This window comes from Manacus vitellinus, unplaced genomic scaffold (assembly GCF_001715985.3).
Source record: "Manacus vitellinus isolate BGI_N305 unplaced genomic scaffold, ASM171598v3 scaffold_0_pilon, whole genome shotgun sequence".
NCBI lineage: Eukaryota > Metazoa > Chordata > Aves > Passeriformes > Pipridae > Manacus > Manacus vitellinus.
Window position 1 is genome coordinate 17,538,428 of NW_021938789.1, and position 25,020 is coordinate 17,563,447.

Consider the following 25,020-nt stretch of genomic DNA (forward strand, 5'->3'; position numbering starts at 1 on the left):
TGTTTCCTATACTTGCTGAACACTGGCAGGGAATAAACTTAGTCAAACCAAATAAAATAATTACTTGCCTGATGTTTAGATTCTGCAAACATATTGTTAATTATTGTTAGAGTTGGAGAAGAATAGGGAAGGCAAACAGAATTTATGATGCTACAAATATTGCCAATGATTTAGGAAACCACTCATTAAAAAAAACTAAAACCAAAAAGCAAAGAGTACAAGCTCAATTTGTGCTTGGCTCATACTGCAATTTCTAATGCTATGACTTGTGTACACTCTCTGTTCCCATCTTTCTTTTTCCTTTTTTTTTTTCATTCTTCTGAGAACAAGAGACTGTCTACTTGGTAGGATGGTCGAATTCCAACAAAAATAACTACACCGAGATAAAAGTTAATGATACTTATTACTATTGCCATTTAATTATTTAAATTGGACTTTAAGTAATTGTAGGATCCTGTTTGTACAGAAATTGCTACCGTTCTATTATGAACGCACATGGTTAGGTGGACTCATATTTTCAGCATTAGCCTAGCTTGTGAATTTGGATTTCTGCGTAGGAAACATGACAAAATAAGGAACTGAATGCAGATCTATAGCACAGGCTGGGCTTTTCAGCCTGCTTTACAAGTTATTGCATAAGCACTTAACATAATGGTTGTGCAAACATAACTGGTATTGCTTTAGAAAAACATCTTCAGTGATAAGTTTGTATTTACATATTTAATTCTCATTATGTAATTTTTAAAGCTGTGCATATTCCTGATACCAGAACTAAAGAGTAGTTAAAGTGGCTGACATTTGTAAGAGCCAGACAAACTGTTCAAATAATGCTAAAAGAGTTATTGCAGGTGGTTATCTCTATTTGTAGTTGATAAAGCAACCTAGAGTAACAACCAGCAGAGCAGTATCTGCTTGTGGGCTTGTGACATGTCCATGTTTCTTGGAAGGCAAGAGTTTAACCCTTTATGAAGAGATCAGACTGAATACCTGCAATGTCTTTAATTCACTCCTGGGTATGGTGGGGAGACAGGAGACCTCTGTTTCTGTGTGCCTATGAAACCACTGGAAGTGGGAAAAACCTCACTCTGCCACAGGAAACAAAACTGAATGTTCATTGTATTATTATGTGCTTTGCAAGATAAAATCAAGGCAATATCCCTTTTGAGTCTGTTAATTGATCCTGGGTCATGTTTTAAAGCCATATTATCCAACTGAAAGTACACCTTTTTAAAAAATAGCTGAAGTACACTCAATATCATCACTCTATTTACAATTGTGACAAATAATTTTTAAAAAATTAGACTTGTTTTCTACCTTTCTGAAAATCACAGCCTATTCAGCTGTTTATATTGGATTTTTTTTTCCAAAATACATGAAAAAAGTGAGATATTAGCTCTTGAGCTTGAGTTTTTTCCCCTGTCGAACCAAGCCAGTCCTACTGTTATTGTTAGTGAAGGCTTTGTCTTGCTTATCAAGAGGAGATTACATTTTCTTGTATTGATAAATAAAAATAACCTGTTCTCTTTTTGTTAATATTTTCATGTATATTTTCTTTTCAAATTTTTGAATATTGCTTTGTTTATTTCAGAATTGAAATCAACTTTTATTGCAGTTTTTGAAGGGATATTTTATTTACTGCTCTACACAATTTGTATTTTGAATTGTTTGAAACTTACTTGAAATATAAGGCAGAGACTTGTAACTTAACACTGAGATACTTTTCAAGTCCATAAGGCAGTCTTTCTCATGTGTTTTAGGGGACAACTCACTTGAATAATTTGAGAAATCTTTGTAATGGAACAGAGATGTTCTGAGCTTCATAGTTGTCCAAAGGACCTCTGAGGTTAGGAATTGCCCTAAAAAAATATAGCATGGTAATGCTGAGATGATTAGGGAGACACAACAAAAATATTTTTCCTGAAATTTCAGGTTAAATCCTGGGGGTTTTTTTGTGAAATTAACAGACATTAAAATACTCATTTACTAGATTGTAATCTCTATTTTGGAGGAATACCATAGGGAATATATTGCTTACTAGAGTCTCTAGTAAAGGAAATCAAATTTTTCTGACATTGTAGAAAAAGGAATGAGCATTTTGATGCAGATGAAAATTCCAAAAATTCTTTGTAAATCTGTGGTCTAGTTTCTATTTACATTAGGCTTTCTATAGTATCCATTACAACTGGGCATCTTTAGAAAATACTTGACCCCATATCAAACAGCTTTTGCTGTATAAGGTAAAGATAAGTGATTTGCTTGATGCTGTTGTGGGCAATTAATTTTTTGAGCTGCTCATACTAGTAGATCTGAGCAGCTGATGTGAATGTAAACATTACACTTTTTCTAAGTGAACTTTGTCTTTAGGTCCCTCTCTTCATTTGCATATGTAGGCAGAATGAATGTGTGTTAACTTGGATACTCCACCTAACATTCAAAACTCTACTCCTTTAAACTAACATATTTGGCATTTTTGCAGATCAAACCCGAGGTTTTCAAGCCAAACCCCAAAACAAGGAGAATACATATTCAATAGTCAAGTGAAAAGTTGTTTTCATCATTTGAATCATGTGCCTTGACAGAAGCAAAGAAGAAAAGGAAAATTGATAGCTAAGAATTTAACTGAATAATCATTAGTCTTCCCAGCTGCTGAATCTGTATCAGCAGGTGCCCCAGAGATCTCAGCCTCTCCCAGCCTTGATTCATTCTGAAACCAGATTCGTTAAGTGCATGGCCAGAGGCAGGAAATCCCACTGTGAACTATCATACTGATGTCCACGTATGGTATCAGGGTTGGAGCCTATCCTGACTCTGCCTCTTGAGCTAGTGGAATAATTAATTCTCTTCCCCTCCTTTTGTACCTTCACTTCCCAACAGCCCCCTATTGCACCTCTCTCTTCTATGCTGATTGCTTTCCAAATTACCAAGAGTGTTTCCTTCCCCCAGGTCCTTGCTTAGGTAATCAAAACCTCCTCCCAAATTCAAGTCACTGTATGACTCTCATCAGTTAAATTGCTTCCTCTCTAACTTCATGAAGTTACATTATAGCTCAAACAGTTAAATGTGAAAAAGCAGTAAGAAACTGGATTCACAGAGGCTTGAAACACTGAATCATTTTCAAACCTTGATTATAGCAAGGTCGTGTCAATAGTCAGGAAAGAAATACAATTCATAACCTTGTACAGACCAAGCATCTGCGAGCACAAGTCTCTGCTGCATCTTTCGTATCTTGGGCAGGTGCAACATATTGTCTGCAAAAAGATGCCAGTGGTACTAAATCTGCTGTAGTTAGTGAGGAGAAGCCCATTGTCTTTACCTTGTCAATAGATTGCCAAGGTGTTACGAAACTGTCGTGGGTATTTGGAACTTGAGCATCTGGTAATCATAGTAACTAGCTGCTTTAGGAGTGTACTGGCATCCATAACAACTTGTATTTGGGTTTTCTTTCATTTCTTTCATTTCCAAGCTGCCTGTGTGTGGTAGGATCTTGGCTAAGTGTGGATGAATTACTTCAGGTAGTTGATGGAGTGCTGGGTTTGTTATGTGGCAGAGACTTGTGTAAGATGTGTGGCTACCCCACCAGCAGTGGGAGCTTTCTTCTTCGTCTGTAGTGAAAATGTTCCTTGTAAAGGCACTGCAGAGAAGTGCTTACACACATGGAGGTTTTGTTGTTTATCTTAAAACATAAATAAATAGTCTTTCATTTTTACTGATTAATCAGCTTTATGGATAAACTAAAGGTATGTCAGTGCTATTGTGCAGTGCTGCAATCATACTCTCACAGGTGGCAGCAGCACAGCAGTGCCTCTGGACTTTCATGTCCTACATGCCAGCAGGGCTAATTCATCCAAGCAGAGTGCTGTACTCAGGTGATAAATTGTTCCCGTGTTCAGATTTTAGTATTTCTTGCATGTGAAGTTACTTCACACTGCTATATTGTTCCGCAAAGCTCTTCAGCAACTGTGGTCTACGTGTGGATACACTTTATATAACTGTGCCTCAAGAAAATAAAATGGCAGGACTCAGCCTTATTGTACTGAGTAAATTGACTATATCTCAACATATATAGTGTTACTGTAATGTAAAATGTTAGAAGGTTGAATCGTATTGCATAACTGCTCTGTAAAATATTCACTGTCAACAACAAAATTTCCCACAAGTCCAGGGAGAGCTTTTCAGCAGAAATAGGATGTTTGAGCAGGGCAGGACTGAGGAATGATGCAGTCCCCTTCCAGCCATCCAATTACACAGATGGGAAAAATAATTTTTTAATTGGAGACTCTGTAGTCTGAATTATATTAATGTTTCCTCAAAATACAGCTGCACAAGGAATAAAGGATGTGATATCTTCATAGCACCCCTCTGTCCCAACCTGGATGACCAAGCTTTAAATACTGATAAATTAGTTACTAGCATTTCTCTTGTTCAGGCAACCTATTTTCCTGCAGCACGAAGCCAGGTGGGTGTCTCAGTGGTCATACAGAGGCCACCTCCCTACAAATTACACCATTCCCTGACCCGTTCTACATCTCCCAGTTCAGGCTAATCATTGACAGGGCTTTTACGATCACAAGCTTTTAGTGAAGCTTTGATAAGACACTCCAGCAGTTTGTGGCGGATGAAGACAGTCTGCGTGGTGGGGACTCCAGCAAATGAATGGATTTTTTTCAGTGTCCGTACAAGGAATCTGACTTTTAACTTTGGCACTATAAACCGGCATAATGTGTGGCCAACGACTGGAGAGAATTGTTGCTTTTTGGATGTTAGTTTTCATAAGGACAGTTACTGGGCTTGCTGAAGAGGGAAGATCTGTGTGGAAAAAGGACCCCCACTTCAGCCCTGTGAGTGAAACACAGATGTTTTTGTATGACACTTTCCCCAAAGAGTTTCTCTGGGGTGTAGGGACAGGGGCTTTCCAGGTGGAAGGCAGCTGGAGGAAGGACGGGAAAGGCTCCTCTATCTGGGACCGCTTCGCCCACTCAGAGTTCAGTGATGCTGACAGCACAGGCACCTCCAGTGACAGTTACATTTTGTTGGACAAAGATTTGTCTGCTCTGGATTTTTTGGGAGTTACTTTTTACCAGTTTTCAATTTCATGGTCAAGGCTTTTTCCCACCGGAGTCGTAGCAGCTCCCAATGAAAAAGGACTCCAATATTATAACACCCTTATTGACTCTCTACTCTACAGAAATATTGATCCTGTAGTTACACTGTACCACTGGGACCTGCCCTTGATGCTGCAAGAAAAATATGGGGGATGGAGAAATGAATCAATAATTGATATCTTCAATGACTATGCCACCTTTTGCTTCCAGACCTTTGGGGATCGTGTTAAGTACTGGATTACAATCCACAATCCATATTTAGTTGCTTGGCATGGGTATGGCACAGGTATTCATGCTCCAGGAGAGAGAGGGAAAATAACAACTGTCTACTCTGTAGGACACAATTTAATCAAGGTACAGTATAATAAGATTTTACAAATTGATTTTGCACCGCCATGGGAACTGATGGAAGGAATCAGTCCTGTGATCAATGTTTGCAAAAAAAAGACTGTGAAAGCACCAAGAAATAGCCTTTACCTAAGGCAGTCTTTCTGTTAATCCTCATTTTGATCTTACTGTTCTATTCACGAAAGATGACCTAGTAATTATTTATTTTAAAGTGCTTGTTTATTATTTTATTTAAAAATTTTACATACAAAATCTGGCTATTAAAGAGTAAGATTTTCCTTCTTTATTCTTTCCATTTAGTTAAACACACTGACATTACGATTCATTTGGCTACACTTAATGACTATTCTACTAGTTTAAAAGGAAACTTTTTTGTATTTGCATATTAAATCAATTCTACTAGCCAAGGAGTATGTATATATAAGTATGATTGGTTCTAGCTTAGTAAGATCATATTGTAAAATGTTTATTCTCCAACTAGTAAGTTTATTCTCCATGCCTAGCTGCATTACTCCCAGCTCTACAGTAGCTCTCACTGTGCCAGGATCTCTACATGGAGATTGCTGCCTGTGGATGAGTGTGTCCCAGGAAAGTCCCATAATTTATTCTCCTTAAAAAAATTTCTACTGAATGAATGGGGAATAACTATTACTTCTATGTCCAACCAGACACTTTCTTCCCTTCCTCCAAAATGGAGTCCTTTCCGCAGGACATAGAAAGATGAAGCTACACCAGCACCTGTATTTCTTACAGGAAGAGGGAAACCTATCTCCATCAAGTATGGCTCTGGGGTGGACACCAGAATCATCTATGCTTGTAAATGGCTTTGCTGGAAGATTTTTCAAACAGTAGTAGCCATCAGTGCTGATGTAAAATTCAGCGCTGATTCACACTTTTTTGGTTATGATTTGTTATTTTCAGGTTAGCTTTCTTACACTTCTTGGCAATCATTAGGAAAAACACAATCTAAATGCAAGACAGTTAGCATAGAAAAAGTTTAATAGTGAAGACTCAGTCCTTCAACCCCACCTCCCAGAAATGTAGCTGCCTACATCTCAAGAGCCCTTTTGTCCTTCACAAAGATTGAGATTCCATCAATTTTCAAAATAAGGGCTTTAGCTCTACTGACTACATCCTTACCACAGACCAAAAGGGTCTGAAACTGAAATATTGTCTTCAAATAAGCCACACACACCTGCCTTCTTCTGAAGGGATGGTGAACATCAGCAGCAGCAGCCTCTATATTCTAGCTCTTCATGGTTTAAAAACCAAACAACTAAACAAGAACCCCAAATAATTTTATTAGCATTTTTTAATTCTAGTTTTCCTAAATGTTCCCACTTTCCAGTGCATATACCCCTGACATTGTTTTGTGTGCTCATTGCTGTTCAAAAGAAAATTCCTTGTCTGAAATATCTTAAGAATTAGAAAATATTGGTCTTTCTTTGGAAAGCTCTTTGCATATGCACATGATAAATTAGAGGATCAGGGTTTGAAAGAGCATGAGAGTATTTCGAGAAGAGAAGAACGATACTGTTGTCTTCATTTTATTAGATTGACTTTTCCAGCCTTTTTGCAGGGTTAATACTAAGTGACTTAGCACTTTCTGTGACTTTCAAGACTATTGAATAATTTCTATATTAATACCAGGAAAATATGCTGAAATTAATGAGTCATATGTATCTAGAGTAAATACACACTATTGATCCTGCTTTAGCCTTGACATTTGTCCTTGATCTACCAAGGAAAGTGAAAGATTAGGGATTAAACTCTAACTGAAAAAAGATTAGTCAAGATTTACTCAAAATACACAATTTGATTTAAATTAATGTTTGTTTCATATCTGGTCTTACAAAACAAATTATATCAATCAGCTGGTTCCATCAACAACAGTTTGCACTTAGTGAAGACCTTCTATCTGAAAATGTTAATCTGCTTTACAGATAATTAACAACTCAAAGGAGAATTACAGGCAAGCAAATGCTATTGTCTCTACTATGTCTGTAAAAACCCTTACTAGAGATACTGACAAGTTTCTTTCAGTAAGAGTTAATCCTCAGAACTGAGTCATCAATGATACATATGACTTTGTGTATGAGGATCCTGTCTTGACTCATACTAAATGTACTTATTTGTACTTGAGTTCTGCTCCTCTAGAATTATACCTGTGGCTGTATTCTCGACTGTAGACAACATTTGTAGTAGTAACTTTACTTTCTTCTAATCAGCTCCTGAAGATGTGTACAAATAGAATGAGTTGTCCCTGATTGCCTTTTACATGTCAATATTCCATTCTAATTAGTTCGGTTTTGGCAAAGTGATCTTCACCACTTCACCTAGAAAAGTGTGATTGCTATGATTTACCTGGTGCTATTGTCATGGTACTTGGCACTGTGCATAATACAGCTCACTTCAGCAGGGCTTTTCTTGTTAAGCCAATGCAACCATATACCTCTCATTAAACAGTGGTGTTAGTGGCCTGTGTCTGGAAAAGAAAATGTACTAACCAGGTAAGAAATCACTAGAAGTAGAGAACAAAGCAAGCCTGGCCCTAGCAGCCACCCCAGGCTGGAGGGACTTTCAGGAGAGCACAATGAAGGTAACTGAGGAGATGACACTGGCCACTTAAATTTTCTGATGAGACTGGTAAGAAAACCATTTTATGATACTTTAACTATATCTTGCAATTTGCCTCATGTGTCCATTTTTGTTGGCTTCCCTTTTCAGCTACAGAACCTGCATTTCAAAGGTTAGTGTTACTTTATCAGTATTTTCAAAGGCAGACCTTGAACAAATGTTACGAGCATGACCTTAGAAACCATGAACAACTGATACACAAAATTTCACAAACTGTAATGCTTTGGTACTCCCTAGCTTAAACAAATATCTACCTGACATCAGGCTTTTTGGGTTTTTTTAACTGTCAAGGCTGTGTGTTTCTAGATAAATTAACTGAAATTATTGTCGAAGGTAAGCAATGCTGTTTGGCTTGGTAATGATGGTGGTCTAACTCAACGCTCTCAGTATTTCACAATACTTCTCAGTGTTTTTCCTAGGTGCAAACAGTTATTTTCTTTCCAGATTAAGAGTATAAAGCCACACTTCAGGCATAAGGTAAACCCTGAGTTACTTGACAGCTCCTCAGCTGGGAGAGGTTAGTTCCCCTCCCATGTCATATCCTCTGATGTGATTCACACTGTAGTCCAGAGTCACCCTTCTCTGACCCCTGAGCTGTCTCATTTTCCTATAGGACTTTGACAATGCTAGTGGTTCCTCAGTCTCCCATGTATTTCTGGTTTTGTGTAAATTTTGTCTGTCGTATTCCCTTATTTAATTAATTAACAACATGATGTTTGAAGCTAATTCTGATGTGTAATGATGTTTAGCTTTCTAAAACATGATGATAATCAGAAAAAATGGTATTAAGATGTGATACAAGATATGTTTTCATTGTCACTCACATGAATAGCAAAACTTCAGTCTGTCCTAGGGCAGTCGATATTTGGCCAATTATGAGTACTAAAACATGCCATACCCACTAGATTATATGTTGCCAAATTTCCTTTTAAAATTCAAGAGTTATTGCTCCCTACTTGGTGTGAGTAAGCTTCATTCTATGCTGCTGCATGTACTGTCAGAAAAATTATGGCCATTTCAAAGAAGAAATTAATTAAATTCCTGAACAAAATTCTCACTCAGAACTGTGAAAGTTGACATTTGGGTTCAAACTTCATATCTGGGTCCTTTGTCCAAATTTTTACATTTAGGGATTGTGCAAATATGAAAACTCGAACACTTACTCATATGATTAGGCCAAACTAAAATAACTAAATCCCAAGAAGAAGGATGAAGTGGATGTGTTTTCATTAGAGTAAGCCCAGGTAACCCCCAGAACACAGAGCATTAATAGCACAGAGTCAGCACTGACAAATGAAATATCATGAGATGCATAATTTACGGAACAATTGTAAAGATGGTTTAAAATTTTAACCATATCAGCAATCACTGCTTGACAAAGAAAGATCTAATGGGACTGTTAAGATCACAGAGTTCAAATCCCACCATTACAGCTGTTTAGTCTCAAAGTGTCCATGCAACAGCTATTCAGACCCCTGCTGGGACCTCTCCTGAAATTTAGACCTATGACAGAAGGCAAAAAGCCACAGCCCTGATCTGTCATCGTAACAGTGCATGAGTTACTGAGCATTGCCCTCATCCCAAGGTACCTTTCAGGGTAACAGCCATGGCCCATTACAACTGTGCAGGGTAACTTGTGTGCCTTAACTGTGATATTTCCATATAAGCCTGAAGTGAGTCAGATAGAGCTACTTGCCTCTCTAGCTGCCAGCCCATACAGAGGCTTACTAGGGTTACAATTTAAAGCTATTTTTCTCTCATCAGGCTCATGCAAAAGTTTGGCATAACTACAAAGAACACTTTCAACCCTATCAGAAGGGGATGATGTCCATAGTATTGGGATCGCACTGGATCGAACCTAACAAATTGGAAGATGAGTTGGACATTTCTAAATGTCAGAAGTCTATGGAGAGAGTGCTCGGATGGTTTGCTAAACCTATCCATGGGGATGGTGATTATCCAGAAGAACTGAAAAATGAATTCTCATTTTTGCCACGCTTTACGGAGGATGAAAAAAACTACATAAAGGGAACAGCTGACTTCTTTGCATTTTCCTTTGGTCCTAATAACTTTAAACCTCCTAACACTCTACAAAAAATGGGCCAAAATTTGTCACTCAATTTGAGGGAAGTACTGAACTGGATTAAACTGGAATACAACAGTCCTCGAATCTTGATTGCAGAGAATGGCTGGTTCACTGACAACCATGTGAAAACAGACGACACCACAGCCATCTACATGATGAAAAACTTCATAAATAAGGTTTTACAAGGTTTGTACACAAGTTAGTTGTTGGATTTTCAGTGAGCACTTTAAAATAGTCTGATATTTAGCCCTGTGGTGATTTAATCTTTTTTAAAAGTGGTAATGGCAACAAAGTTAATAATTAATTATTTATACCGCATGAGTATGAGTCATGGATGAGGATCTACTGGTGCTAGGTGTAGTACAAACACAGAAAAAGCCCCATAGTCTCTGTCCCAGAAAGTTAAAGTCCAACATTTGCATTGGATTTTAAAACTAAATAAATAAAAAGCTGAGTAAGAAATTAATGAAAACAAATCTATTGGATATCACTTTTCACTACTGGCAGCTCAACTGTAACACCTTTATGTGGGTACATACCTTGACAGCAGGAAAATAAGACTGACTAAAGACTGTCATTGACATGCTGGGGTCCTAGTCCAATGCAAAATGCATGAAGGAAATGAGCAGAAGGACAATTATTCTTGAGGAATATTGCACACCAAACAAAGATGATATGTTTTAATAACACACATTTTATCTTGGATTTGCCCTTCATAAAGCCAGTGTATGGGGTGCTCTCTGAAGGTAAAAGATTTAATTTTGTATGAAATATAAACACTATGAGTACCTTAAGCCTCTGCAAAAACAATATTTCTTTCCTCAGCCAGTTTATAGGAGTGATGCTGGGAGTGGGGCAGCTGCTGGTTCTGAGAGCCATCAGCCCAGCAGACTGCCCCACTGCAGTGATGGGATGGCTTAGATCCCTTTACAAAAACCTTCTGTATCCTCAGGAAAGGGAAAACATGAGTTATCATTTACTCAGAGACCAAGCCAGGAAGTACTGCTTCACCAACAACTGTAATTAAGCTCCAGAGGAAGATTATCCATATATATTTAGAGTTGGTTCAAATTGTAAACTTTATGTAGTGCAAGGGAGCAATATATCCTGCCTTTTTTTGGAGGAAGTTGCATCCAGTATTTGATTTATGGTATTTTAAATAATGCGCGACACAGTAGGAAAATCTAGATGCAGGCCTGAATTCTACAGCAGACCTGTCTGTGATAACCATCCATGGATTCACACTTCTGAAATACTTGGTCAATGTTCAACCAATAACTATTTGTCAAGAATTGTCATCAACGTTTTGATGTATGTAGATACTTCAACTTCTGCCTCAAAATACAGGATTATCTCTTAATTAATGCATTTTTTGGGAAGCAAAGTAATTTGTCCAATCAGGAATAATATTTGGAACATATTTTCATATTTTTACTTACAGAGAAGTCAGGTATAAATTTGCTGTTTGCAGCAAAACCAATTAGATCATGTTAAGCCCAAAACATGATTTATATAGGCCAAACTGTATCGAGGTGGTGGCCGTTAAGACAGCATGTAACAGGCTATAAGGAGCTATACTCATGAGTGTGTGTTTGTTTGGGGAGAGAACTGTAAACTTTGCACTGTTTGTAACTCATGGCACCGTGAGTCATGAAAATAGGTGATGTATAACATCACCTTTACAGTGAACTGACCTCAGTTATGACCTAAGGATGCAAGTGAAGCCACAGTGTCTCAGTGGCACACATATGCCCGTCCATACTGAAACTATTACTCCTGCAGGACTCCAAGACTCCACCTACAGTGGACACAAAAATGCCCTGAGATCTCCTTCTGTGAAAGTAATCTCTGGTGACACAGGGAGCTTAGTTAACTGCTGACCTTTTCTACCTCCAGCTCCTTGTTCCTGCCCCCAGTCATCCCCTTGTTATTCAGGATTTTCTCATCCCCACTCCAACATTCAGTGAGGATCCTGCCTTCTGTTTCTGCCATCTCCTTTAACTGTCCCTGCAGACAATGCTACAAACACACTCTCACACTGATCCACAGGATCTCTACCTATCACCTCCCTAACTTTTAAGTCTTCTTACCACAAAATATACATAAAATAGTGCTTTTTTCCCCACCCATTTTAACAAGCACAAATTCTCAACTAGGCATGCACCATCTCAAGTACTACAGCATCTTTTGCTCTGACAATTAAACTTACCTGCCATCCATTCAGTATACTTCTAGAAACAAAAATATTCTCAGTTGTCAGTTATGCTGTCCCTAGATGTCTGCTTCCACTTGTTCAGCCTTCCTCATTGCAGACATGAAATACTCATCTTCACTTGCCAGGTCCTTCTGATCTATCTCTTCATCAATCTCCACCTCTGCGTTTTGCAATGGATATTTTCAGACACTTTCATACTTTCTCACATGGTTTCCCTAATATTTAGAAATTGCTTTTCTTGAAAATACATGCCATTGTATTGCTTCATTGCATTCCCTCTTCTCCTTTCCAGTATTCTGGCCTTATCTATCAGCTTCTCATATACTTCATATCTGGCAACTAGGAAAATATCCTTCTGGACTGCACCCGTGCTGCTGGCTACCTTGTTACTCTGCTCATGTGGTGGACCACAAGTAAAATACAGCTTGTCCATCTGACTGTGTCAAAATCCTCAGTAACCCCACTTAGTCACTGCTTTGCCCTTGATATTCCAGCCCTTGTAAGGTTAATGTGATGAGTTATCCTGTGGTATTTCCTAGCTTAAAGCTGGCGACAGGCAGCTAACATGACTGACCATGGAGTTTGGACTTTTTCTTCCAGGCTGCCTGCTGGCACGTGCTGTAAGTGGGTAAAAAACATTGTGGTTAGTTGGTGTCTGGCAAGAAGCTGCTTTGCAGGTTCTCGTGCCCTTCCTGAAGAATCGGGTTCCATATCTGAGAAAGCAGTAGTCATCTTTCTCATATATTATATGTAAAAGATCATATGTAGACCCCTTTGCAAGGTAGAGGGATATTAAGAAACATACATGCACTGCACCCATTCTGTGATTAAATCAGTCTCTGAGTTGATCAACCCAACTTCTTCTGAAGTCATTAATTGTCCCATACCAACACATTAAATTTTGCAGTTTACAAGCTGAATAGGCATTCCTAAATGTTAGAGCTTACAGAGATCTTTCAAATAAATGTAGAGAGTTTTAGCTTCATGACAAATGCACAGTCTAGATCAATTGTTGCACCCTTAATTTTTACTCATGATTCTCTAATTTTATTAGTATATCTTACTGGCAAATTGTCAAATGCAACTTAAAGCCTGGCTGGCAGTGGTGTTTGCTCAGAGCAGAAATAAAGCATCCTGCAGTAATTTAATTTCTTAAGGAACTTGTGACACATTTTTTGTAATGAATAAAGACTAAGATATATAATGTCAGAGTTTTGCAATTAATTACAATGGGCCAACAACCCCATGAATGTTGAAAAGACACTCAAGATTTTCAAAGTAAATAGCCTTTTCTCATAAATATCCCTTATATATGTTAGAGTACTAAATATAAGACTCATGGATGTTACTTCCTTTTACATAGCTATTAAATATGACGACGTAGACGTGTTTGGTTACACAGCCTGGTCCCTCCTTGATGGCTTTGAATGGCAACATGCTTACAACATCAGGCGTGGATTATTTTATGTAGACTTCAAAAGTGAAAAAAAAGAAAGGATTCCCAAGTCATCTGCACTTTATTATAAGCAAATCATACAAGAAAATGGCTTCTTCCCAAGAGAGTCTACCCCAAGTTTGCAAGCTCAATTCTCCTGTGACTTCTCCTGGGGTATCACCGAATCTGTTCTCAAGGTAAGCATAAAATATTGAGAAGACTGCTGGAAGCAGAGTGATCAGTAACTTTACTTGGTGAACAAATGAACAAATGTGTATGGCACCTTGCATTCAGGAATCTCAATGCACACTGCCAACAGAAGTTAAGCCATAACTGCATAGCTTCAATTTCATGTACTTTGCAAGTTTTCAGATGAGATGGTCACAGAGTGCTGGTACTGCTGCAGCAGCAGACCCCGCTGCAGGAGCCCTTCCAGGCCCGGCCCACCCTCGCCTTCCCTCTGCTTGCATCTCCACATGGCAGATCAGATTAGAAAATTTCAGACCAAGTTGACTCCAACCAATTGTTCCTGGGTTATTTTTCAATCAGGGGCTTCCAAACCCAGTCTGGAGTGTGGCCATAGGGATGCCTATGACAGCGTGACGGACAGGGTTGCATGGGGCAGGGACAAGGTGGTTACACTGGTGGCAGCAGAGCTACCTGCAGGCTTAAGGTAAACAGATTCCTGGATTGACCCTGGCTCTAAGTGCTACTTAGACAAGTTGGTAAGAAGCCCTTTAAAAAGACACAGAGCACAGGTGAGATAACCCACCCAGAGCTCACATTTGAAAAGAGATCGTACCACCTTTTGTCCAAACTGTGGGTTTTTTATATACTTTACTTTTCTTCTATTTCTGCTTTAAACTTGGTAAATAAGCTAACTGTATGGATGGCCAATGCTGGGATACTCTTTCTGTCATTGCACACAGACAGGGAGTCCCAGGAATAATATCAGCCTCAAAAAATAACAAAACCCCATAATTTAACCTATTCACTTGACAACCATAGGAAAAAAAAAAGTAAAGGTGCTATGTATTTTGTTAATATATAGCATGGAAAAGTCCAGTTTATTTAAAAAAATAAATTAATCTAAATATTTTAAACTCCGCAATATTGTATTTTGAAACCTACAAAAAGCATTTAAAAAAATTGGAATATGGAAAAAAACCCATGTGCTACTCAGAACCTTGTTAACTAGTAGGAGATAGAAAAGATAAAACTAAAAGCTACAAGATATGTGAGATTATTATGCCTCAGTTTCACAAGGTTGATCTCGCAGCATTGCCAAAACAATCTGTACGTGCCTCATATAGCCCCTGGTGCTTGTTCTTACCACTTGCTTTCCTGGCAGCTGCCTGAGAACTGCTGTTTGCATGACCACAGAGTGAACTCAATCAGGGAGATATATCGGTGTGAAAACATATGGCATGTAGGCTGGTGGCAGGGCAAATGCCAGTGTGTTACCAAACAGAAAGGAGAGTGCAACTTTAATGTTTTCTGTAGATAAAGGAACAGAACAAGTAAGACGACCACTAGCACAAAGCCCATATAGGCAAGTTGGTTATCCTCTCCCCCCTGGAGTATCTAAGCTTTCTGACACCCAGCACTAATCCTACAGCTGAACACAGGCAGAAGTGCAGATTACGAGGCAGCATTCATTTAATTAAAAACCATTGTAACATAGTTTTTATTTTCACAGGCAGAATTGGTGGCTTCCTCACCACAGTTCTGCGATTCCAGCCTGTACCTCTGGAATGTCACAGGAGATGGGCTTCTGCACAAAGTTGAAGGGGTAAAGCTAAAAACCCGACCAGCACAGTGCACGGATTTTGTCAGTATTAAAAAGCAACTTGACCTCCTAGAAAAACTGAAAGTCACTCATTACAGATTTGCACTTGACTGGTCACTAATTTTACCCAATGGAGATTTGTCAGTGGTCAACAGGCAAGTTCTTAGATATTACAGGTGTGTGATTAGTGAAGCACTGAAACTCAATGTTCAATCCATGGTCACCTTGTATTATCCCACTCACACCTACCTGGGCCTGCCAGGTCCTTTGCTGCAGGCAGGAGGATGGTTGAACCAATCTACTGCCTATGCTTTTCAAGACTACGCAGCTTTATGTTTTAGGGAACTTGGTGATTTGGTTAAACTTTGGATTACAATAAACGAGCCTAACCAGCTAAGCAATGTGTACAACAGGAGCAGCAATGATACCTATAGGGCAGCACATAATTTACTAATAGCACACGCCATGGCCTGGAGAGTATATGATGAGCAGTTCCGGTCCTTCCAGGACGGCAAAGTGTCCCTGTCCCTGCATTCGGACTGGGCTGAGCCTGCCAACCCCTACTTTGAATCTCATTCAAAAGCTGCCGACAGGTTTCTTCAGTTTGAAATAGGCTGGTTTGCCAATCCCATATTTAAGACTGGGGACTATCCAGCTACCATGAGGGAATATATTGGCTTCAAAAACAGAAAAGGCCTCTCATACGCTTTGTTGCCATCTTTCACAAGCGAGGAAAAGCAGTTCGTCAAAGGTACAGCTGACTTTTATGCACTGAATCATTTTACCACGAGATTTGTGATTCACGAACCTCAGAATGGGAGCCAGTATGAATTTGATCGTGACATTCAATTTCTGCAGGATATCACCTGCCTGAGCTCCCCTTCTCGTCTGGCAGTGGTGCCTTGGGGAATGCGCAGAGTTCTCAGGTGGATTAAAAAAACCTACGGCGACATCGATATTTACATCACAGCAAATGGAATAGACGACCCGTCCTTAGACAACGATGAACTTCGGAATTATTACTTGGGAAAATACGTACAAGAGGTTTTAAAAGGTGAGCATTCAAGTTCCCCAGAGCCAATTCTGTGGCTCAGACCCAGGCAATCCTTAGGCACTGTTAAGACTAGATGGAGCAAGCAGTTCTGGTTCAGATGCAGGAACTGGCCATCAGCAATCAGCTCCCTGAGGGACCTGATTCTGCAGTCACACTCAGGGCAGATTCAATACAAAGCAAGCCTCTGACATGAAACATAGCTACAGCTGCTTCCAGTTTAAAGCATGTGAGAAGCCATCTGGGCATGCACATACAGCAGAGTAGTTATTCAGAAGTTATTAGGAGATGGCACTTCAGACCAATAACTTTGAAGAGACAAATTTCTACTCTCCAAAGAAAGGCAGGAGTCTTCTTACTTGCATGCTGAACTAGTCATTGGACAGGAAATTGCAAGCAAGTCCATGGAGACTTGGAGGGACATGCAGAGTCCAACTCTAGTTCCTGTTCCACTACTTGCTTTCTCCTGGGCACCTATAGAAATATAGTTCTTCACTTTAAAGAAAAATTAGTTACAGTTATGGAGGTAGAGGACAAAAACATTCAAGATGATGATCTTCAGCAATAGCTTATTGTATGAGAAATCCTGCAAGCACCTCAGGTCTCACCTCCCTCTTCCTCCAACCAATTGTTAAAAAAGGAGTGAGCCACAGGCTATACCAGAAAGGCCTCAGTACCTAAACCATACAGTCAAAATAAGATGCACAATACATGCTTGCCCTTATATTCCCTTCCCTATTGGCAAACATTAGTGAGATCCCTGATCAGGATGTGGTGTTTAAAAGTTTTTCTGAGGCACCTGTCAGCAAACATAGCTTAGGTATCCTGGTTTCTCCTCTGTAGGAGTTAGCTACATAAAAAAATGAGACAAATCTTACTCATGGCTTAGCACAGCTTCAGATTACTTTTAGACACCAAGAAACAAAACATTCTCTCCCCAGTGCTTATAGCTCTTTCTCAGTTACTAAAGGACTAATGAGCATTTGCTGGTTTATTTCCCATGCTAATTTCATACTGCAAACAAAAGAACAATACAGTATTAAAGGAAATAAGTTATTAAAGCATTGTTTAAAGGGCATTTCATCATAGTATTTCCATTTTACTTCTCAGATAGCATGACACTTCACAATACTCACAAAAAGATCCCAATTTACATGTTCTTTCTTAATCAGGGTCACATTCCGAACTATGCTTACTGCTTGCACATGAATTGAAGGGATCTTTATTCACCAAGGGCTGCTATTTATAATTTAAGTACTTTCACGCAGCACTTGGGTGCAGCAGTATAACATACAGCCATGCATGCTGTGGGGCTGGGCAGCTGAGTTTGGAGCAGGGAAGGAATTTTTGGAAAGCTCTTCTTATGGCACAGATGGGCAGCTGCTCCCCCTGAGTCATCATAGCTGGGTTCAGTAAAGACCAGCATCTGGCTTTTCCCAGGAAAGCAAACTCCCAGCTCCAACTCTGTTCAAATCCAGCTTTCACACAGTAGGTCCAGAAAATTCCCAAATTTTAAGCATTTTTTAAAAAATTGACACACAATTGAGACAGCTGAGTATTATTAGAAGCAGCAAGTAAATATTACATGATGCAATTACATTTTTTAACAATTTGAAATCTGAACTTATTACCAGAAAGTTTGCATGTTTTACTTAACCTATAAGGTTTTATTAATGTCTGGTTTTGGTTTCTCTTCCTTCTCAGCATACTACATTGACAAAGTCAAGATTAAAGGCTACTATGCATTTAAGATGACTGAAGAAAAATCAAAGCCCAGATTTGGATTCTTCACTTCAGATTCAAAAGGAAAGCCTTCAATAAAATTTTACAATACCCTGATAAGCAACAACGGCTTCCCTGCCAACTCCTCAGTCTGCAGTCCCTCAAACCAAGAAAAGCAGTGTAGCTTCTGCTTGTTTATTTCCCAGAAGAAGCCATTAATATTCTTTGTCTGCTGCCTTTTCTCTACCCTTATCTTGCTTTTAACCATTATTTTTTTTCACAAAAGAAAAAGAAGAAAACGTTATAAGGCCAAAAGCACACGATGCCTCTGCGTTTCATTTTAAAAGGGGGCACAAGCCCACTTTCAGTGAGATCCATCACTCTTCGAGTTCTACAGCAGATGATACAGCTCAGACAACTGTAGAAAAGCACTGAGTCACTCCAGTCATACACACCAAGCATTTCATTCAAAAACAGGAAGTAATCACATGCATAGGACTAAGAGCTATGACGTTTCTGGTGAAATTACTTTTATCCACCTACTGTACATAGAGGATAAATTCACCTATTTAAAAAAAAAATTATGATTTTACTGTGCCTAGGAATAACCTTTTAAACAGCTTGACTTGTAAACAGCGACTAAGCTTTGGGAACTGATATGCACTTTTCTATGAACCAAAGTGTCTTGTGATATTCATGAGTGTTGTTGAGCATGAAATTGCATCTGTTCAGAGTTTACAAATAGAAGTGTTATTAAAACCCACAAACCTTCAGCTAAGTACACCACCAAGAAGGAAACATCCTGGGCCAGCTCCTAAAACAACAAATTCAACTCCATTATTGACCAGTATAGATCCCTTGACATATTGGGTGACGTAGTTTTAACCAAATGTAACTGGGTTAAGTCAAAATCATACAGAATCACTATTTTTCACCTCCAAAATCGGCCCGCTATAAAAAGTTCTTAGGAGAGAACATGCAAATAAGTAACTATTAATCCACTCAAGAGACTGACAAATATAATTGTAAATTGCACTTGTCATCATTCAAGTGGGTCTTTGGGCAATTTTTGGAATTTAACATGTATGGATGCTTTCCTCCCTATTAAGCTTTAGCAACTTGTTGCCAAGCATGTTTCTGCACTATCCCAGGGATTTTTGGAAACATTTTTTAAAAACTGAATAGAACAAGTGACAATGTGGATTTTACCATAGCACAGAAATAGTACAACCTCCCAATTAGATGTTGCTACACGGCAAGATTAGCAACTAAGAAAAAAAGCTGTATCCCCAGATGACAAAAATCACTGCTGGTGAAACTCAGCAATATGCTCTGATGGAACTTTGAGGTCAAGCCCTTTGTTTTCTTAATTTAGCAATACAAATAAAGCATTTTACTTTCAGACTACTGCTTCTATGTATTTAGTTTAAATGGTCTTAAAAATCTAGTTCTACTGATTTCAATTTTGTTTTTAATCTACTTCAGATTCTGTCACCACAAGCCTGAATTAAGAGGTTTTGAAATAATGTGAAAGAACTCTATTCTCTGTGAGAACGATGCTTTTGCTATTTCTTAATGCTATGATTCAAAAATACCACTTCATGACTTTACACACTGGGTCCACACCACCAATGTGTTTTCAAACCATCAGACTTCATTCAGACTGAATGTTCTTAGAGGCTGGCAGGGCAGTGTGTACACCACGCTAACATAACCTTTCTGTAACAATCTGCTTGTCCAAAAGACCTTGAACAAGTTCATGCAATCACCATTTAGTTCTTTAAAAAAAAAAAAAAGACCAAGATAATAAGTATGTTTTATTTCATTAAACCTCTCACAGTGTTCTGGTTTTGTACCAGATTCTTTGAGCTGGTCTTGTTGATCTAATGTTTCATGGTGGTTTGTATCAGGATCCAGACAACTGTAAATAAAACATTAAGAGCTGTTAGAAAGATTTAGCAGTGCAAATGTGAAACTAAGTCTATAGCCATTTGATGCTAATTTATCTGATAGTTTTAATGCAAGACAGACATTAACAGTTCAAAGAATTTGCTTTATTTTGTTCAGATGAGATTACTTAAGGATGCCTTCAAACACAACAGCTCATGACTGTTCAATAAGCAGGTAGTAAGTTGTTCCATCTCTCAAGTAATTTTGAACAGCAGTAAAAATTATTTTTTCAGTGGCTTCCAGGTGTCTGGTACCTGGCTGGTGATAGAAAAATAAATTTGTTTCTAAAACTCAGTTCATCGGCATCCTGCCTCAAGCTTAGGTTACAGAAGATACACAACATGGAACTTACTTGCAAATCAGCCTGTCTCATCCTGCACAAGTGTTTTGCACTATGTATGGAACCATACGTAGCTGAAACACTTAAAATTCTGAAATTCCTTTAACACTTAAATCCCTTTAACACTTAAAATTCCTAAATTATCCCAAGATCCTTGTACTCAACTTCAGTAACAGAAGTCCACATACAATGTAAATAGTTGAACTTGTAAACAGAGCTGTTTACCAGCATTTACACACAAACAGCATAGAACCTTTATATACAAACTGTATGCTGACCACTATTTTTAGTCAGGGCAGTGTCCAACCAGGAGGAACATTAGCCTAAGGTCTTCTCTGTAAACAGCTGTGAACTGGTCTGTCAGGCCAGGTCAGCTGGTTTTAAATTCTCAGCCACCACTGCAGCCAGTGCTCACAGTGCAGAGTACAGCACTGCAGAGTTAGATATTCCTCCATACAGTAGCATAATGCCAAGTTGATGAGAGATGAAAAATGGCTGTCAAAAGGCCTAGCAAAATTAAAGTTTTATGACATGCCTTATGCTGCCTTATACAAACATAACTTCATCCCTGTTGGGAACCGACTTAACCACAGCCGTGCTGAAGCAGATGAACCTTGTGAAGTCCCCATCTCTAAACAGAAGATGTACAATGTGCATTAAAATGATACCAACCTATGAGTTTTACTCATCTGCCTGCTGTACTGTTCCTTTCTCAGACACGTAGATACCATCCAAGAATTTCCTGATATCCTTGTTCTTGACTGTGGTGGCTTGCTGGATCAAGGCAGCTGCAGACAAAGCAAGACCATTAGTAAAAAGCAAGAGGTCTGAGCTAACTTGTAGCCTTTGTTTACACTCCAATATTTCAACAAACAAAGGGAACTGTCATCTAGAGAGAGAAATTACCAACTTGAAATCCTGTCAGGTCTAATGAAAACAGAATGCATGTCACTGAGCTAGTCTTGGCAACTTGGGGCCCTGACAGTTCATTACTGCACACTTGTACAACAGAAAAGCTGAAAAGTTTGGTATCAAAAAGGCCATAAATACTGACTTTACAGAAAAAGGTTCCTTGGACCTGTAAAAACATCTTTAAGTGTAGAAGCAGCATAAGAATTATGAAAAGCAGTTATGGTGACTAAAGCAAAAAAAAAAAAAATCCTAGGCTGTTGTTTACCTCAGGGTTTGAGGAGAAAGAGTTTGCTAAGCTGACATCTTCAGATAAAAGTGGCCATATAACCTTCCTACACATCTCCTTTCACAAACCTGAATTGGAGACCAACTCAATGTCATTGCCTTCAAGGATCAGCTCATCTTTCTGGGCTTGAGACACTGCACAGGTAACACCTGTGGAAAGGAAAACACATCATCTACACTGTCGAAGATGTTAAGTGTGGCAAAGAAACAGTATTAATATCCCAGTTTACAGATCTAGAAAGCTGCATTCAAGCCAATAATTAGCTTCTATAACTTTGTTAAGAGAATCCCTGAAATCCATTCCAGGGTTGTCCTCCCTCACAGTTTCAAAACTTAAAGATTAGTGCAAGTTATGCTCTGGATTGAAAGCAACTAAGTGATATTCCTGCTTACTCATTACTACACAACAACACTGTGTACAAGCCAGAGACTTTGCCAGCACAGCTCTGTCAGCCAGGTGGTGCCACTTCCCACAGGTTTGTGTTCAATAAGACAAAACTGGAGTCACCATAATCAAAAGTCATTGAAAATCACCTGCCCCCTCTCATGTCAAGCACTGTGTTTATTAGCAATGCTAAGAATACTCACAAGGAGTAAACATTATGGCATCTGAGAGTCTAACAGGAAACTTGCATTTGCAAGGAGATAACAAAAGTTTTTATAATTACAGTAAAGGCTGACTTGAAAAAAACAAATACAGTAATTAAATCCTGCCTTAATATCCCACTGTAAATCAAAATCAAAGCACTGTAACTCTGCACTGTATCTAACAGGATTTTGGGACAAATCTAATGCATTCCTCTAAAGCCACCCCAAAACATCATCAGTCACGTTAAATAATCTTATCCATACCCTCACTAGAAATGCAATTAGAAAAAAAAAAGGATATGGAAAGTCTTTTCTACAGTCTGAAGGTAACTCTGTTTATGAAATGTTTTGTCTCCTCCCTTCAGAAGTTTAACAAGCTCCATCAAGTGCCTACTCTTCTGTTAGATATTTTGCTGAAACTACAAGTATGCAAGATGTAAAACCAGCAGGTAAGATGGTCATTTTGAAATTTATCATGCCTGCTCCTAGATAATCAGGAAATTCAAACTACACCACCTCAAAGACCAAAAGTATGATATGGAATTAATTTATGTACAATGTTTAAAACAGAAACACAAATCTAAAATTAAGCACTGCAGTTTACCAACTATAAACAGTGCCAAGATCTCACAATGACAAAAGGACATCTTGGACTCCCTGTATTGCAGTAACTAACTCTAAACATTAAAAATAAATTACAAAATCCTTATTAATAATAAAGCTGAATAGCGGCAAAGGTATCATAAGAAGATTACATGAATTCAGACAAGCAAATGCTGCTCCACCAATTATTCAGCATCTCCTGCTCTCTGTGGCAGTGCCCAAAGAAAACAGCTAGAAAAGCCCAGTTAGAATGGCACAGTACATCTCCAGAAATGCTCACCTGGCCTCATCCGCACTCTGCGGATGTACTTCTCTCCCAAGAAGTTTCGGATCTCCACAAGAGAGCCATTATCCTGTATGACCACATTGATTGGGAAGTGAGCATACACCGACCTCATCTTGTAACGAAAGCCCTGTGATACAGCACATAATCAGATATTGAAAGCAGAACACATCCAAAAGGCAGAATATGTGCATTAAGTTTACTGGAGAAATCTACCCAACATGTATCAAAAACAGTTTCTTAAAGAGGGCAGGACACTGAGCCCAAGAGACATCTGTGCTTTCTTCCACCTCCAAAACTTGCTTGACATCAAGTGCAAGAAAACAGTAAAAGGAAGAGAAGCTTAGAAACATTTCCCCAAAACTAAAAGGCTATCACTGCAGGTAATAAAAATGTCAGCAGTTATCCTGCTTCAAAGTAAAACTTACCAGAGTGACCCCCTTGATCATGTTCTGTACATGGCTGCAGATGGTGCGGACTGTTGCCAGCTCCTTTCTGTTACCCCACCACTTGTCAACTCGCAGCTGGGTTAAAAAAACACATTAACAAAGCTTTCAGCTACACTTCAAAACTAACAACGAAATATTTTTGTGACAAACTAGAAGCAAAACATTCACATAAACTACTTAAAAGCACAGAACTACTCTGTTTCTCTGACAATTAAAGGTCCACCCGGTCTCTGAAGTCCCCACCCCCATATATGTCAGAAACCTTTATCTTGTTCATGTCTTGCTACTAACAAATCCTCAGAAGAGCCAGGATAGATAAATCCAAAATCTTAAGCTGAAGGTTGTATTATCAAATGCTAAACACGTTGTTCCAAAGTCAGTCTCCTATGCATCATCAACTTAAATGAAACACTGTGTGTGGGTCCACCGTTTTAATGAAACACTTGATACTTGTGATCAAGCAGTTGCAATCAGCCACTCTTGGATTTTTTTTTATACTTTTCAAGACTATATGAAAATATTATTCATTTATTTAGAGAACACCTGCTCTTTTGATGTTCTTGCTGTTTCTGGAAATCAAACGAACTGATTTAGTTTTACCCAGCTAAAACGAGCCAGTCTGTAAAACAACATCCATCCATCAATCCCTTTCCCTGTACCTGACTTAAACTACAAAGAAATGCAACCAACACATTCAGGCCAATATGACAGAACCGCAATGTTTCCACAGTGCCCGAGTAGGTCCCGTGCTCCATCAAACCAGCCTCTTTCAGAAAACACAGAAATGAGCAAAACCAAACAACGTACCTGTAGCTGAACATTTTCGGTCACCCTTCTACACCACCATTAAGCTTTTAAGCCAGCTGTTAAGCTCCCCTCCGTCTCCGGGCCGCGCAGAACTCACCTTTTTGTGCTTCTTCCCCAGGAGGGACAGCTCCACGTTGATGTGGTTAAAATCCCTCCGCAGGGTTCCTCGGGGACCCTTCACTATGACCGTCCGGCCCTTCAGCGAAACTCCCACTGGGAACAGAAGGTGGACACGCGTTATGGGCCGTGGGGACGGCAGCGCCGGGCGCCCCCCGAACGCAGCGGACACTGACCTTGCTCGGGGATGTCCACGGTCTGGTTGCTGAGGATGGTCTTCATCCTGCGGGAGAGAACGACACAGGCTGGAGGCTCCCGCGGCCCTCTCCCGGCGGAGACCCCGCCCGGACGGACGCGGCGC

General features: G+C 39.2%; 2 protein-coding genes across 2 annotated transcripts; one reads left to right on the forward strand and one right to left on the reverse strand.

Moving 5' to 3' along the window:
• The first annotated feature begins 4,557 nt into the window (after nt 1-4,557).
• On the forward strand, nt 4,558-20,507 carry KLB (klotho beta). Its single transcript, XM_018068357.3, is given in 6 exon segments — nt 4,558-4,713; nt 4,715-5,456; nt 9,852-10,359; nt 13,752-14,020; nt 15,523-16,666; nt 18,368-20,507. Coding segments are annotated over 6 exon segments (3,123 nt in total). The 5' UTR covers nt 4,558-4,615; the 3' UTR covers nt 18,730-20,507.
• On the reverse strand, nt 20,190-25,020 carry RPL9 (ribosomal protein L9). The gene is made up of 7 exons (XM_018068374.3): nt 24,896-25,020; nt 24,700-24,815; nt 23,775-23,870; nt 23,344-23,476; nt 21,942-22,022; nt 21,348-21,463; nt 20,190-20,306 (listed from the first exon to the last, which is right to left on the reverse strand). Exons 1-6 carry the CDS (start codon nt 24,939-24,941, stop codon nt 21,357-21,359), a joined length of 579 nt encoding a protein of 192 aa, XP_017923863.1. The 5' UTR covers nt 24,942-25,020; the 3' UTR covers nt 20,190-20,306; nt 21,348-21,356.